This window comes from Xyrauchen texanus, chromosome 28 (assembly GCF_025860055.1).
Source record: "Xyrauchen texanus isolate HMW12.3.18 chromosome 28, RBS_HiC_50CHRs, whole genome shotgun sequence".
Classification (NCBI taxonomy): domain Eukaryota; kingdom Metazoa; phylum Chordata; class Actinopteri; order Cypriniformes; family Catostomidae; genus Xyrauchen; species Xyrauchen texanus.
Genome location: NC_068303.1, coordinates 7,632,615 through 7,645,600, shown reverse-complemented (window position 1 = coordinate 7,645,600; position 12,986 = coordinate 7,632,615). Strand labels below are relative to the sequence as shown.

General features: G+C 35.8%; 1 protein-coding gene across 2 annotated transcripts in view; it reads left to right on the top strand.

The window, feature by feature from the left end:
• The window catches only part of fam184ab (family with sequence similarity 184 member Ab), a 175,037-nt gene extending 163,440 nt beyond the window's left edge, over positions 1 to 11,597 (top strand). The window contains exons 17-19 of one of the 2 annotated variants that reach the window (XM_052096594.1): positions 236 to 340; positions 4,043 to 4,251; positions 10,997 to 11,597. In XM_052096594.1, coding sequence (XP_051952554.1) covers positions 236 to 340; positions 4,043 to 4,251; positions 10,997 to 11,078 — 396 coding nt within the window. In that variant the 3' untranslated portion in view covers positions 11,079 to 11,597. The remainder of the gene's footprint in view (positions 1 to 235; positions 341 to 4,042; positions 4,252 to 10,996) is intronic. The other variant, XM_052096595.1, reaches the window with a different exon arrangement.
• Positions 11,598 to 12,986: the final 1,389 nt, after the last annotated feature.

The following is a 12,986-nucleotide window of genomic DNA, read 5'->3' as shown; positions in this document are numbered from 1 at the left end:
TAACAACCAGGCCTCTTAACTGTAGATTTTTCTGGTTGACCAGCATTTTTTCAGTTGATTAATCAGCCAAACCAGGACCAAACCAGCATAAACTATCCTTGACCAGCATGAAAATAGCTAAACAGGTCTTTTTAGCAGGGTAGTTTGATATTGAAGAACTTACTCATGTCAGTAATGTAACATAGCGCATATTAGTGACCATAAATAACAAGTGAGCATCTACTTTTCCTTACAGGATGACAAAAAGTTCTACCAGCTGGAGCTTGTAAACAGAGAGACCAACTTCAACAAAATATTCAACACAAACCCCAATGTTGGTGTCATTAACCCTCTTGTCAAGGTAAGCTTTCTTCTTCACAGCTTTGTGTCTTCGGAGCTTGTAGTTGGTTAGATTAAGTGAGACATAGTAACTGTGTTCCAAATCCAAGTGAGCTTACTACCTAGACAGCATTATAAGGCATCATAGGCATGTTCCAATTATGAAGGTTGTTCCAAAAGGTAGGTAGCGTATTTATGCCTTAAAAGATTACTTATTTGCCCAAAATCTAAGGCAGCATCTTATTAATTTTTCACAGAGAAGGCAATGCCAAATCATTGCGAAGACCTCAAAATGTAAAAATATTATCCAAGATATAGAAATAACAGAAATGTATTTATTCAATACAGAAAAGTATTGATAAACAATAGTTCAGTCTAATAAAAAAAAATATATTTTACCCAATATTTTTGTGCGTAACAATGTATTTTTATGCCTTTTTTTTATGCCAATGTACACATGTATTTTTATGCCTACTGGACTATTGTTTCGTTAGCTTAGCAACATGCTAACATAAAACTTTTGGAATCAGTCTTAAACTGAACAAGTAGAGAAAAGGTTTGTGCTATCATGTATTTTTTGCTTGTTGTTGTATTGTTTTGTTAACTTAGCAACATGCTAACTTCAAACTATTGGAATCAATCATGAGCCTAATCTCTTGTGCTCTTCACTTTAGTGCTGATTGAGTTGCTTCCTATGTAGAGTGTTCAAAATAAGTCACTTAGGAGGTCCCATTTCAGTATGAATACTTCCTTTGGGGGCTTTCACACAAAATGTGATCTTAGTTTCCACTGCACTATTTTTTAATTGTTATGTAAACATACTCTATACGGACATTTTTGACCATTGCAATGCATTTTGCGTTGTCAGCGCATCATGGCTTGAACACCACATTTCTAAAACGGTGTGTCAAATAAAAAGAAGTTTAAGGCCCCTTTGAAGGTCCCTGCCTATGTAGACAGTAGACAGTAGACAGCAATACAGCTCACTGGGTTTTGGAACAGAGCTATTATATTTCTGTGTCCTGAAGATGGCAACACTGTTATATAGAGTATGCTGGATGGGTCCTGACAGTTCATGCTGAATGTATTGAAGCTTTCATTTGTTACACCACATCCTAACCAGGCGTGACAATAAAAAGCGACAAGCGCTAAATCACATTTTTTCATTGCTAATCACTGAGTGTTGGTACCAGCCAACCGCAACAACAGTACATTGTGATGCCACTTGGTTTCTGTTTCCTTCAATTCATGCTGATATTGGCTTTACTAATAGTGAAATCTCATTGGTTCAGAACCTCGCTTTACTCTGCTGTATATTAAACATTAAATATATTCTGATTGGCTTTGATTTTGTCACTTCATGTTGAGGCGTTGCGCCTGGATAGGACACAATTTTACCGAGGTGCTATCAAAAGCAGTACACTGATATGTGGGACTGGAGTCCATTGGAAACCCTTAGCATCAAAGCACACCATTCACTGTGAGCGTACTGGAACTCCTGTCTAATATTAATATTAACTGCCTGTATTTTATAGAGCTTAAAGGAATAGTTCACCTTAAATTTCTGTATTTTTTTAATTATTTTAGATGCATGAATTTTATTTTATTTTTTGTATTTTTTTTTATAGCCCCTATTTTCTGTCATTATATGAAAAAGAGCAGTGTGGACATTCTGCATAACATCTCCTTTTATGTTCCAAGGAAGAAAGTCAGTCATACAGGTTTGGAATGACATGAGCATGAGAAAATGATGGCAGGTTGTTTTTTTAGGTGAACTATCCCTTTATTGGGGAGATTATGTGGGTTTCATGTCACACCAACAGTTCCTGACCCAGTCTTAATAATGTCTTTGTGTTTGACCAGATGTGTCACTGTTGCCTTCATCTGTGTTCTATAACTTCCAAGTGTCCATACTGTATGTGTGTGTGTTCATGTGTGTGTCAGTGTGTTTACTGTCTCTTGTTTGTGCATCCTCTTCCTGTTTAAACATCCAGTTCTTCTATGCTTTCCAAGCCATTCTTTTTTCAATCAAAATTTTTAACAGCCTCTTCCTCTGATACATTTTCTTTTTCGACTCATCTTGATTTGAGCGACTGTTGCTTCCTCTGCTGAGTGCTGCAAGCTTGAATTTCAGGGGCCGTTTGTTAGGAAATAAGAATTAACAGGGCTCAACAATAAAGAGATGTTCTGCACTAATTCACATTTGTAATTACTCAGCCAATAATTTTACAGACCTCCCTTTTTTCCAACAAATAATGTTAACACTTTACAATTATGTTCTATTTGTTAATAATTGTTAATGCATTAGGAAACATAAACTAATAATGAACAATATATTTTGGTTAATGTTAATAAATACAAAAAAATACAATTGTTCATTGTTAGTTCATAATGCATTAACTAATATTAACATGTAAAACATTTTACAAATATGCAAATACACAATTTACAAACATATACTAATTTAAAAAATGTATCAGTATATGATATTAATTAACATTAACCAAAATGTACACGTTCTGTAAAGGTATTGTTCACTGCTAGTTCATGCTAACTCATGTAGTCAACTAATGTTTATTGTAAAGTAATGTTACCCAAATCTTTTTTATTATTATTATTATTATTATTATTATTATTATTATTTGCAATAACAGCTGAAAATTATACAGTTATAAAATAACTTCATGACAGCAATAAATTCACAAATAATTTTATGTCACCGGTGCCGCAATTTTCAACCATTCTAACTGATGCTTCCAAGACTATCAGAAATCATTCTCAGTTTTATCAAAACCTCATCTATGTTAGCCAGCTAGAGAATGTTACCTTGGTGACGAATTTAAATCAGCAGAATATACTACTACTGTATTAAAAACATTAGCAAAAAGCCAAATATTTACTTTTGCAAGGCATAAAAACATGTACAGTACTGAGCAAAAGTCGTAGACACATAATTTTTCACAAAAACATTATTAGTATGAAGATGGTTATGTATATCTTCAGCTTTAGTGTGTAATAGGAAATATACATGTTAGACTCCCAAACATTACTTTTGCAAATAGAATAGAATAGACTAGAATTTAATAGAATAGAAGAACAGGAAGCCCTGTAACAAATGGCATGGCCCCCACAGAGCCCTCCACTGAACATAGAGTCAGTCTGAGATTACATGAAGAGACAGAAGCAACTGAGATAGCCTAAATAGATAGAAGGAATGTGGCAAATTCTCCATGAAACTTGGAACATCCTATCTGCCAACAACCAAGAATAACTGTGTCCAGGTGACCTAGGAGAATTGGTGCTGTTTTGAAGGCAAAGGTGGTCACACCAAATATTGACTTAGCTTTTTTTATGTTTACTGGACTTTGTATGACATTAAGTGATATATAAAAGCTATTTATGTCATTATTTTTTAAGACATCCTCACTATGCAACATTTTTCACAAATGCCTAAAAATTTGCACAGTACTGTATATGGTCAACAAACATTAGCCATAGTGACAACGCAACACTGACCTGATATAGCAAGTGACTGTTTCGTCAAATGGCCCCAAACTCTCTCACACTGACTATGGGCCATCAAGCCATCCTTATTGTTGAGCCCTGATTAGGAGATAAAGAAAAACTCTTTAAAATGGAATCTGAGAGCATCAAGATACTCTATCATGGAGCCACTCTCCAAACTCCCAACTTTTTTGTTTGCTTTTCTTGTTGTCCTATGTAGCAAAAGCGAAAGAACGACAAATCAGCCAACCGATTCAGCAGCTCGCCCAGTCTTAGGGCCAATGTGGAGGCATCGGGGACAGGGAGCGGCCAGCCCCAGCCCGCCCGCCTCGAACCCATCCCCAACTCCCCCATTCACCAGATGGAGCCTAACACGAGCAAACCCCTGCCCCCACCAGCCCCTCTCACCGAACCCAAGAAACTAACGAGGTGAGGCGCACCTCCTCACGCCAGATGCCTCAATCTCTGCACCTCAGGCCAAGGGACAAAGACATTAGCACACTGAAAAATGACCGCCCTCTTCTGAATCTGTTGGTTCAGCTTTTCTAGAAGCTGCTGTGGTATCCCTTTAATGTGCCAAGCACCATTGCAAAAGTGGAAAGAAACTTTCCAAAGTCACTCTGATGGTTTGCTTTGTGTTTTCAGGCTCTTCTCTGCTTAACAGAGAGTGTGAAATCCAAAATGATGGCTCCGATCTCATTTGAAATAAGTAATTAACTTGAATAATAAGTGCGTCGCCCCCATCTTGGACTAGGTTCATGTAGGGATTCCTGTTTGGATTGGTATTACATGAAGGGCATGCTGCTTTAGTGGGCAATAAACTTAGGAAAATTTAAAGTGTCAAGCAAAAAATAAATAAAAAAATGTTCTCTCTCTCTCTGGCTTCAATTTTTTACACTTGATCAGAATGGCATTGTATACTACCATAACATTCATACTATACTAGTATGCAGTATCTATACTCGACACAGTATGCAAATTGTATGTATGCATGGAATACCAACAAAAATGTGTAATATAAAACAGAGCACTCTACAACAGGTACTCTATGAAATGCAATCTACTTGACTTTCTATTTGGAGTGTGCCCAATGTGCCTCAAATACATTTTTCAACATCTTTTTAATGACTCATTATTAATTGGACTTTCAAAATCGTAAATTTGTACATAAAATGTTATTAAAAGTAGTAATGCATATATTGCAGTTTGAAACCGTAGTATTCTCAAATGTTTTTCGAAGCCAGATGTTTTAAGACATTTTACTTTGCATACTGCATCCTGCATACTGTTTCATGTAGTACTTTTTAAACAGTATACAGTGTATACTGCACAGTATGTAGTTAACCTCCAATCCATACATAGCCAGTGAAGCCAAAGGTGTTTGAAACATTTCTTGTTGCATACCATTTCACATACTACTTTTCAAACCTTTGGAGGCAGTATAGAGTGTATACTGCATAGTATGCAGGAATATTTTATTTCATTGTAAAGATAGCCAGTGAATTCACATGTTTTTCTTGTTACATACTGCATATTGATTCACATACTATTTTTACACAATACTAGACAGTATTGGATAAAAAGTATCATGTATACTTCACAGTATGCAGTACCGTGTATACTTCACAGTATGCAGTACCGTGTATACTTCACAGTATGCAGTACCATGTATGCTTCGCAGTATGCAGTAAGATAGTATTCTTTTTGGAAAATAGCCAATGAAGCCAGATGTTTTTCACACATTTCTCAATGCATACTGCATACTGTTTCACATACTCATTTTAAAACAATAGTAGGTTGTACACAGTGTATACTTCACAATATACAAGAAGCTATTATTCCATTCCGGACATAGCCAGTGAAGCTATATGTTTTTTAAACATTTCTCATTGCATAATGCATCTTGCATTTCACATACTACTTTTTATACTACTTCTGTAATGTGTATACTATGCAGTATGGAGGAAGCTACAGTAGTATTAAATTCTGATATGCCAGTGAAGCCCCATTTTTAAAACATTTTTTTTGCATTTGGCATACTACTTTTTAAACAATAGTAAGCAGTATATAGTGTAAACTGTGCAGTATGCAGGAAGCTCTTATTCTATTCAAAATATAGCCAGTAAAGCCACATGTTTTTGACACATTTCTCACTGCATACTGCATCACACACTACTTTATAAAAAAGTAGTAGACAGTATAGTATGCCAATATTCCATTCTTAACATGGCAAGTGAAGCAACATGTTTTTCAAACATTTCTCATTGCATACTGCATATGGTTTAACATACTACTTTTTAAACAATAGTAGGCAGTATACGGTGTTCAGGAAGCTAGTATTCCGTTCCAACATAGCCAGTGAAGCCACAACATTTCTCATTGCATACTGCATATTGATTCACATACTTTTTTTAAGTACCATGTATACTTCACAGAATGCAATACAATGTATACTTCACAGTATGCAGTACAATGTATACTTCACAGTATGCAGTACAATGTATACTTCACAGTATGCAGTACCGTGTATGCTTCGCAGTATGCAGTAAGATTCTTTTCGGAAAATTGCCAATGAAGCCAGATGTTTTTCACACAGTTCTCAATGCATACTGTTTCACATACTTTTTTCAACAATAGTAAGCAGTATAGAGTCTATACTGTGCAGCATGCAGGATGCTAGTATTCCATAGCCAGAGAAGCCATGTTTTAGAAACATTTCTCCTTGCATACTGCTTCACATAGTACTTTTAAAACGGTGTTTCTTTCCACATTAGGCAAATAAAAGGGATACCTCAGCTTTTGTACATGTATGCATACAGTTACTCTCTGAAGCTTTGAAAATGGCATTGGAATGCAAATGGGAGCATGTGTCCCTGCTGTCACAGTGCACGCTGGGACTGTTGTCTGTCTTTGTGTTGTAATTTTTGTTTTCTGTTTGTGATGGAAGTTATATGACTCATCTGTTATGTAACTGTCTTATATTGTCTTTGAACAGCCCATGTTACTTTTGAACTACACTGCACTTCAGTTATTTTTTGCGCCATCTGAAAGAATTGAAAGTAAAACATATATATATATATATATATATATATATATATATATATATATATATATAATTGAAATGTAACATTTTTCACCATGTACTGTCTTGCATATGTGTGAACATTTAAATTACACTGTTTCAGACTTTATATTACCTTTTATATTTAACATACCTACACTTTTTCTAAAATAAACCTTTGCCTTTGGCTCTGCTTTTAACTGGCATGTTGTGAGCAGTGCTGTGTTGTGCATGTATTACTGTGTTCATCTAATGCTGTGTCACTCTTGCGTCTGTTCTTGACCCTAGAAGTATAATTTCGTCTAAAGTGCAATTGTGTGGTCTTGCTTGCATGCTGCTCTGAATGTAAATGAGTTGCAGATGTTGCAACAAGGTGGACTTGTGGAGGGTTTCCCTCTGTTGTCATGACAAGACACTTGTGGTGCCATTATGCACACACAGCCTTTGCGGTTCAGTTCATGTCAGGGTGATTTCTGGTCCACTTAGCAACAGACCCACAACCACCTTTTAATTTTCAATCTGGGACACCTCTCATATTCACAACAACCAAAGATGTGCCATTTTGATTAAAAAAACAAAAACAAAAACAAAAAAACAAGTAGATGTAGCAATGCAGAAAGGAATAGAAAGCAAAAATCGCATTTGATTTGATGCAATACAATAAGAACAGTGATCCATTTGCATTCTGCAAACTATTTTAAGAGGTTTAACTTTCATCATCCATTGTCTCTGTGCAGGTAGAAGTTGCATTAGTGCTGAACGGGCTGATATACATGCTCGATTGAGCGTTAAATTGAGTTTGCTGCAGCTTAGACATCTGGGACCAAAGCGCATTGATTGCAAGGGTGAAATACTGTAAGAGAATAGAGATGAGGCTTCAAGCCAAGAACTCCAATAGTTTTAGAAGTTCAACTACACTGGAAGTTCAAGGGCTGGTTGACCGGAGATATGAAAAATTTGCTTTAGGTGAATTTCAATTTAATTGGATTTTCATTGCCTTTTCTGTTAGTTGGCTCAAATTTGTGAACTATTTTCAGGTTAGTATAGCGAGATAGATGCCATATTTATCCGTTCATAGTCTTAGCATCAGATGGCACACTCACAAACTATCAGATGCAAGAACATTCTCAAAACGGCTCTAATCTGATTGGCTAGCTTTACACAATTTTGGGGTGTCAAGGTGCACAGGTTTTGAATTGTGCATTTGAGGCTACTTCTATTCCAACGAAAAAACGACATGCAATTGCTATATATTCCAAACAACAGTTGTTTGAGACACTACGTAGCAATTCAATAACACCTGTATATTCCCCCACGTGGTGAATGGGGGAGTCCACCAATATTCCAGTTTGTTCTCTGGGATATATCCAATTTCATATTTTCCTTTCCCTAAATGTCACCTAAAGACAAAATAAACTGTGTTTGGTAACTTTTTACATGTCAGTTAAGACCGGCCCTTCTTGTCTAAGTGGACAGTTTTTGGCCAGAATAACTTGCAATGTGAAAGTTAATCCGATTACACCTAAAGTCTGGCTATGCGAGACAATTCTGTCCACAACTAGATTTACCACATTAATGTTAAAAACTGAGAAGTGCGATTTAGTGGAGATACTTTAATTGAAAAAGAGTTGACTCAAAAGCTGATTTTCTTGTTTTGGATTACAATCTAAACATATCCAACGTAACATCATAGCTGATCATCATCAGTTGTCGTGTTTTGGATGCAGGTCCTAATTATGGGATGCTGATACTGGTGTTCTCATCGGGCTTCTTAACTAGCTTAACCAGCAGGCCAAGCAGCGCTAACCTAAACTAGCTGGACCAGCACTAAATCATCATTGACCAGTATAAACTAGCCAGGATTAACCCTATACATTAATGCTGGTCTAAGCTTGCATAAGATGGTCTGACTTCCCATACCAGGAATGGTGCTGGTGACCTCATCAAGCTTCTTAACTAGCTGGCCAACCAACCTCCATGATGGTCAACCAGCATAGCTATGCTGGTCCACCAGCTAGACCAGTACCGAATCAGCACTGACCAGTAAAAATCAGACTGGACCAGCACTGATTTCAATGCTGATCTTTACTGGTCTTTTCAGCAGTGATATAAAGCACTATTAATATTGTCTGTGATGCTGGTATTCTCACCAAGCTTCTTAACTACCTTTACTTGCATTCTAACCAGCATAGCTATGCTGATCCTTCAGCTAGACTAGCACCAACCACTATAAACCAGCCTGAATCAGCATAGAAATGTATACAAATCTAAGCTGGCCTTGCACCCCTAAGCTAAGGTGATAGTGTGCTTAACTTGCAGGCCAATCAGCTTCCATGATGGTCAGCCAGCACAACTATGCTGGTCCACCAGCAAGACCAGCACCAAACCAGCACTAACCACTATAAACCAGCCTGAATCAGCATAGAAATGTGTAAAAATCTAAGCTGGCCTTGCACCCCTAAGCTAAGGTGATAGTGTGCTTAACTTGCAGGCCAATCAGCTTCCATGATGGTCAGCCAGCACAACTATGCTGGTCCACCAGCTAGACCAGCACCAAACCAGCACTAACCAGTAAAAACCAGCCCGATCAGCATATAAATTGACATTATTGCTGGTTTGGTGTTGGTCTAGTTGGTGAACCAGCATATCCACTTATTAACAGGCTTAAATAGCTGGCCAGTCAGCTTCCATGATGGTCAACCAGCATAGCTTTGCTGGTCCACCAGTTAGACCAGCACCATACCAGCATAAACCAGCCTGGACTAGCATTTATTCTGGTCTTGCACCCCTTTGTCTCTATGTTGGTGTCTTTAACAAGCTTCTTAACTAGCAGGTGAATAAGCTGCCATGATGGTCAACCAGCACGATTTTGTTGAGCTCATTCCATCCCACTTACCACCTTCTCTCTGACTCTCCAGATTTCCACTTGTGAAGCACCATTTAGGAAGGAGGCATCACAAAGTTTTCAGGATTCTGAAACTGAGTCAGTGGTTAGAAGCCCAGACATCAATCAGTCAGTCAGCATCTTCACTAGACAGCCCGGCTACCTGAAAGAAAGCATGCAGCTTAGACAAACTCTTGTTTTTCCTCAGTAAAAATGAAATGTTCAGCAGTAACGAAGGTGTGTTTTTCCGCTGATTCTTTTGAAGAGTAGAGCTCTGAGGGAGAGAAAATTCTTTAAATGTTGACCTTAGGACTAAATTAATCAGGATTGAAAGCGTTGAAAGTGTTCTGGTAAGGAAGACACTGGAAAGAGCCGGAGGTTTGCAACATCGCAGACGCACACACAGCAGGAAGGAGAAATTTGATTCTCTTTTATGAGCTTCATGGGAAGTTTATATAAAGGAAAGTCAAACAGGATCAACACGCTTTAGGTCTCAAACGGATGAAGATATATGATGACCAACTATGGAGAACTTTTGCCAAAATCTAATCAATACAAATGTTTAATAAGGTTTCACAATTTAAGCAAAGCATTTTTGAAGGAACAAATAAGTTTAACTTTTTGACAATTTTTAGGTTATGACCAAACTGAACTCCAACCTTTATTAGCTCAAGGCCTTTGGGCAAGTTTATTATAACCACAAAAAAAATGGCATATGCTCTGGCGGAAGCATGAGGATATTAGATGGTACTTTGATACCATGGTACCGCATGCTTACCATATTCATATATCATGATATTTATATTATACGTAAAGGTAAATCAGGGCTGTGCATGACAAAAAGTTACATTTACTTGTGAATAAAAATTGCATAAGACAATGAGACTTGCTTTACAGAAAATATGTCTTGAGTAATGTTTATTTTGCTTGCGTAATTGACATTTGTTCTTGCTTTAAACGTAAGTCTTATTATCTTACACAATTTAGCTTCTCAAATAATTTTATCTTATTTTAAGGATGTTTAGATATTTTAACTGGACAACAATGTTGGTCAATCAATATTTTTTATTAGTTTTTTTTTTAAGACTAATTCTTACACTGTATTTGAGCAAAAACTATAGTTTGGCCCAGACTCCTGTACCGTTTATAGTATTTTTGTATTTCTCTCCCTGTCTCTTACTATCTTTCTCTATCTTTTTTCTCTGTGTCTGTTTTTCTTTCATCCTCAGCCCTCCTGAAGGAGAAGAATCACCAGTCACCTCTCCAGATCCCCAGAGACAAGAGTGGTTCGCCCAGTACTTCTCCTTCTGACTTTTGCAATTCAAGAGCATGTCGACCAAACCAAACAAAAAAAGATTAAAAAAAAGTCATATATTATTTAACAACACATCCTTTTCATTTGTTCTTTTTCCCACTGTTAATGGGGTTTCTTGTTTTTAAAGTGATGATAAGTATGTTTGACATTTAAGTTACCGCAGTTTCTATAGATTGGTGCATATGCTGCTAATTAATATTTGTTAAAAAAAACAACAACAGTATCGTCTACTCTGTATCTAATTTTAGAATGCCACCGTAATGACTTTGGTACAGCTGCATAATCAATTTTGGTAGGATTAAACTGTTTGTATGGATGTCCCAACACAGATAAATGATGTCTCACTAATTTTAAAATAAATACATATTTTATATTTATATTACTGGTGTATGCGTAAGAATAAATCATTATTGTGACATTTAATGAAGTGTGTCTGTTATGTGAGTAATCTTCATTTAAAGACCCGATAACATATGATTTAAAAATGCCTGTATTTTCGTAAACATCAACACACATTGCCCTGAAAGAAGAAAAAATAAACACTTTTATGGTCATTTGTCTTTTTCTCGATATAAGAAAATCACTGCTCAGGAGTGAGAGGTGAGTCCATGTGTAGTTTCAGATATTATTATTATAAAAATGCCTTTGACTTGGCTTTTAAGCTTGCAATCCCTTCCTCCGCTGTTAGCTAATAGCCTATTAATGAAAACTAAGAAACTAATCATTTTACTTTATTTTTATATTATTATATATATATATATATATATATATATATATATATATATATATATATATATATATATATATATATTTTAATTCATATATATAATATACTGCTTACTATTTGAACTGTTTATATTGAGAGTTCTAAACTTTTGGGACGAATATAAGGGATGTTTTAATCCAAAGGTCTTAATAAAATATGTATTGGCCTATATATATATATATTTATTTGACATTTGTAAAAGTTTATTCAGACTTTTCATGCACAATTACATCTCCATAGAGCTGTTCAGCCTTTGCCTCAATTTGTAGGTGAGCTATGGGTTCGCTTGGGATTTTCCTTTGTGTTTTTATAATGGGGTTTTGAACTTCTGAGTAAAACGAGGTCTATGGTAAACATTACTTGACGAAACGTGGACGTTTTGTTCTACAACATAATTTACACAAAGTCATACCTCAAATGTGAATTTTGAAGCCGCCGTGCATTTAAAAAAATAAATAAAAACTATTTAATTCAATATGGCTTCAAAATTCACATTTGAGGTATGACTGTATGTCATTTATTTTGTAGACCAAAACGTCCACGTTTCGTCAAGTAATGTTTACCGCCGACCTTATTTTACTCATAAGTTCAATAAAAACCAATTAGGAAAATCCAGAGGGAACCCAGTGCGAATTAGACTTTCTTTACTATGTCAAAAATTCTTTATTTCTGGTACAGTATGCTCATTTTTTTTTTATTATTTTTTTTTATTATTTATTTACATTTATGCTTATGTAGCATGGATTAGTTTGCGCTAGAGCAAGCAGGCAAGCACAACACATTTTTTTTTAATATAAATTAATGAATGGTCCGTTGAATATGACCAGAGGTATTATAAAGAGAATATGTAGTACAATTTAAAATTGTGTTGCAATTAGTATATTGTAATTTAGAAATAATAATAATTTAAAAAAAGCTAGGTTAACCGTAAATAAAACGTTTACAAATTATATTACTGAATTAAAGGGCGTGTATTCCAGGGGGGATGAGGGGGAGGTAACCCCCCAATAATCAAAACAAGCAAGTACAACCCCCTTAATATTTATAATTATTTGTAGTATATTTTTAATATTTTTATATTTGTCATTTTATATGTAAAACATTATTTATGCAATTGTAATTGCTGTGTAAATGTCAC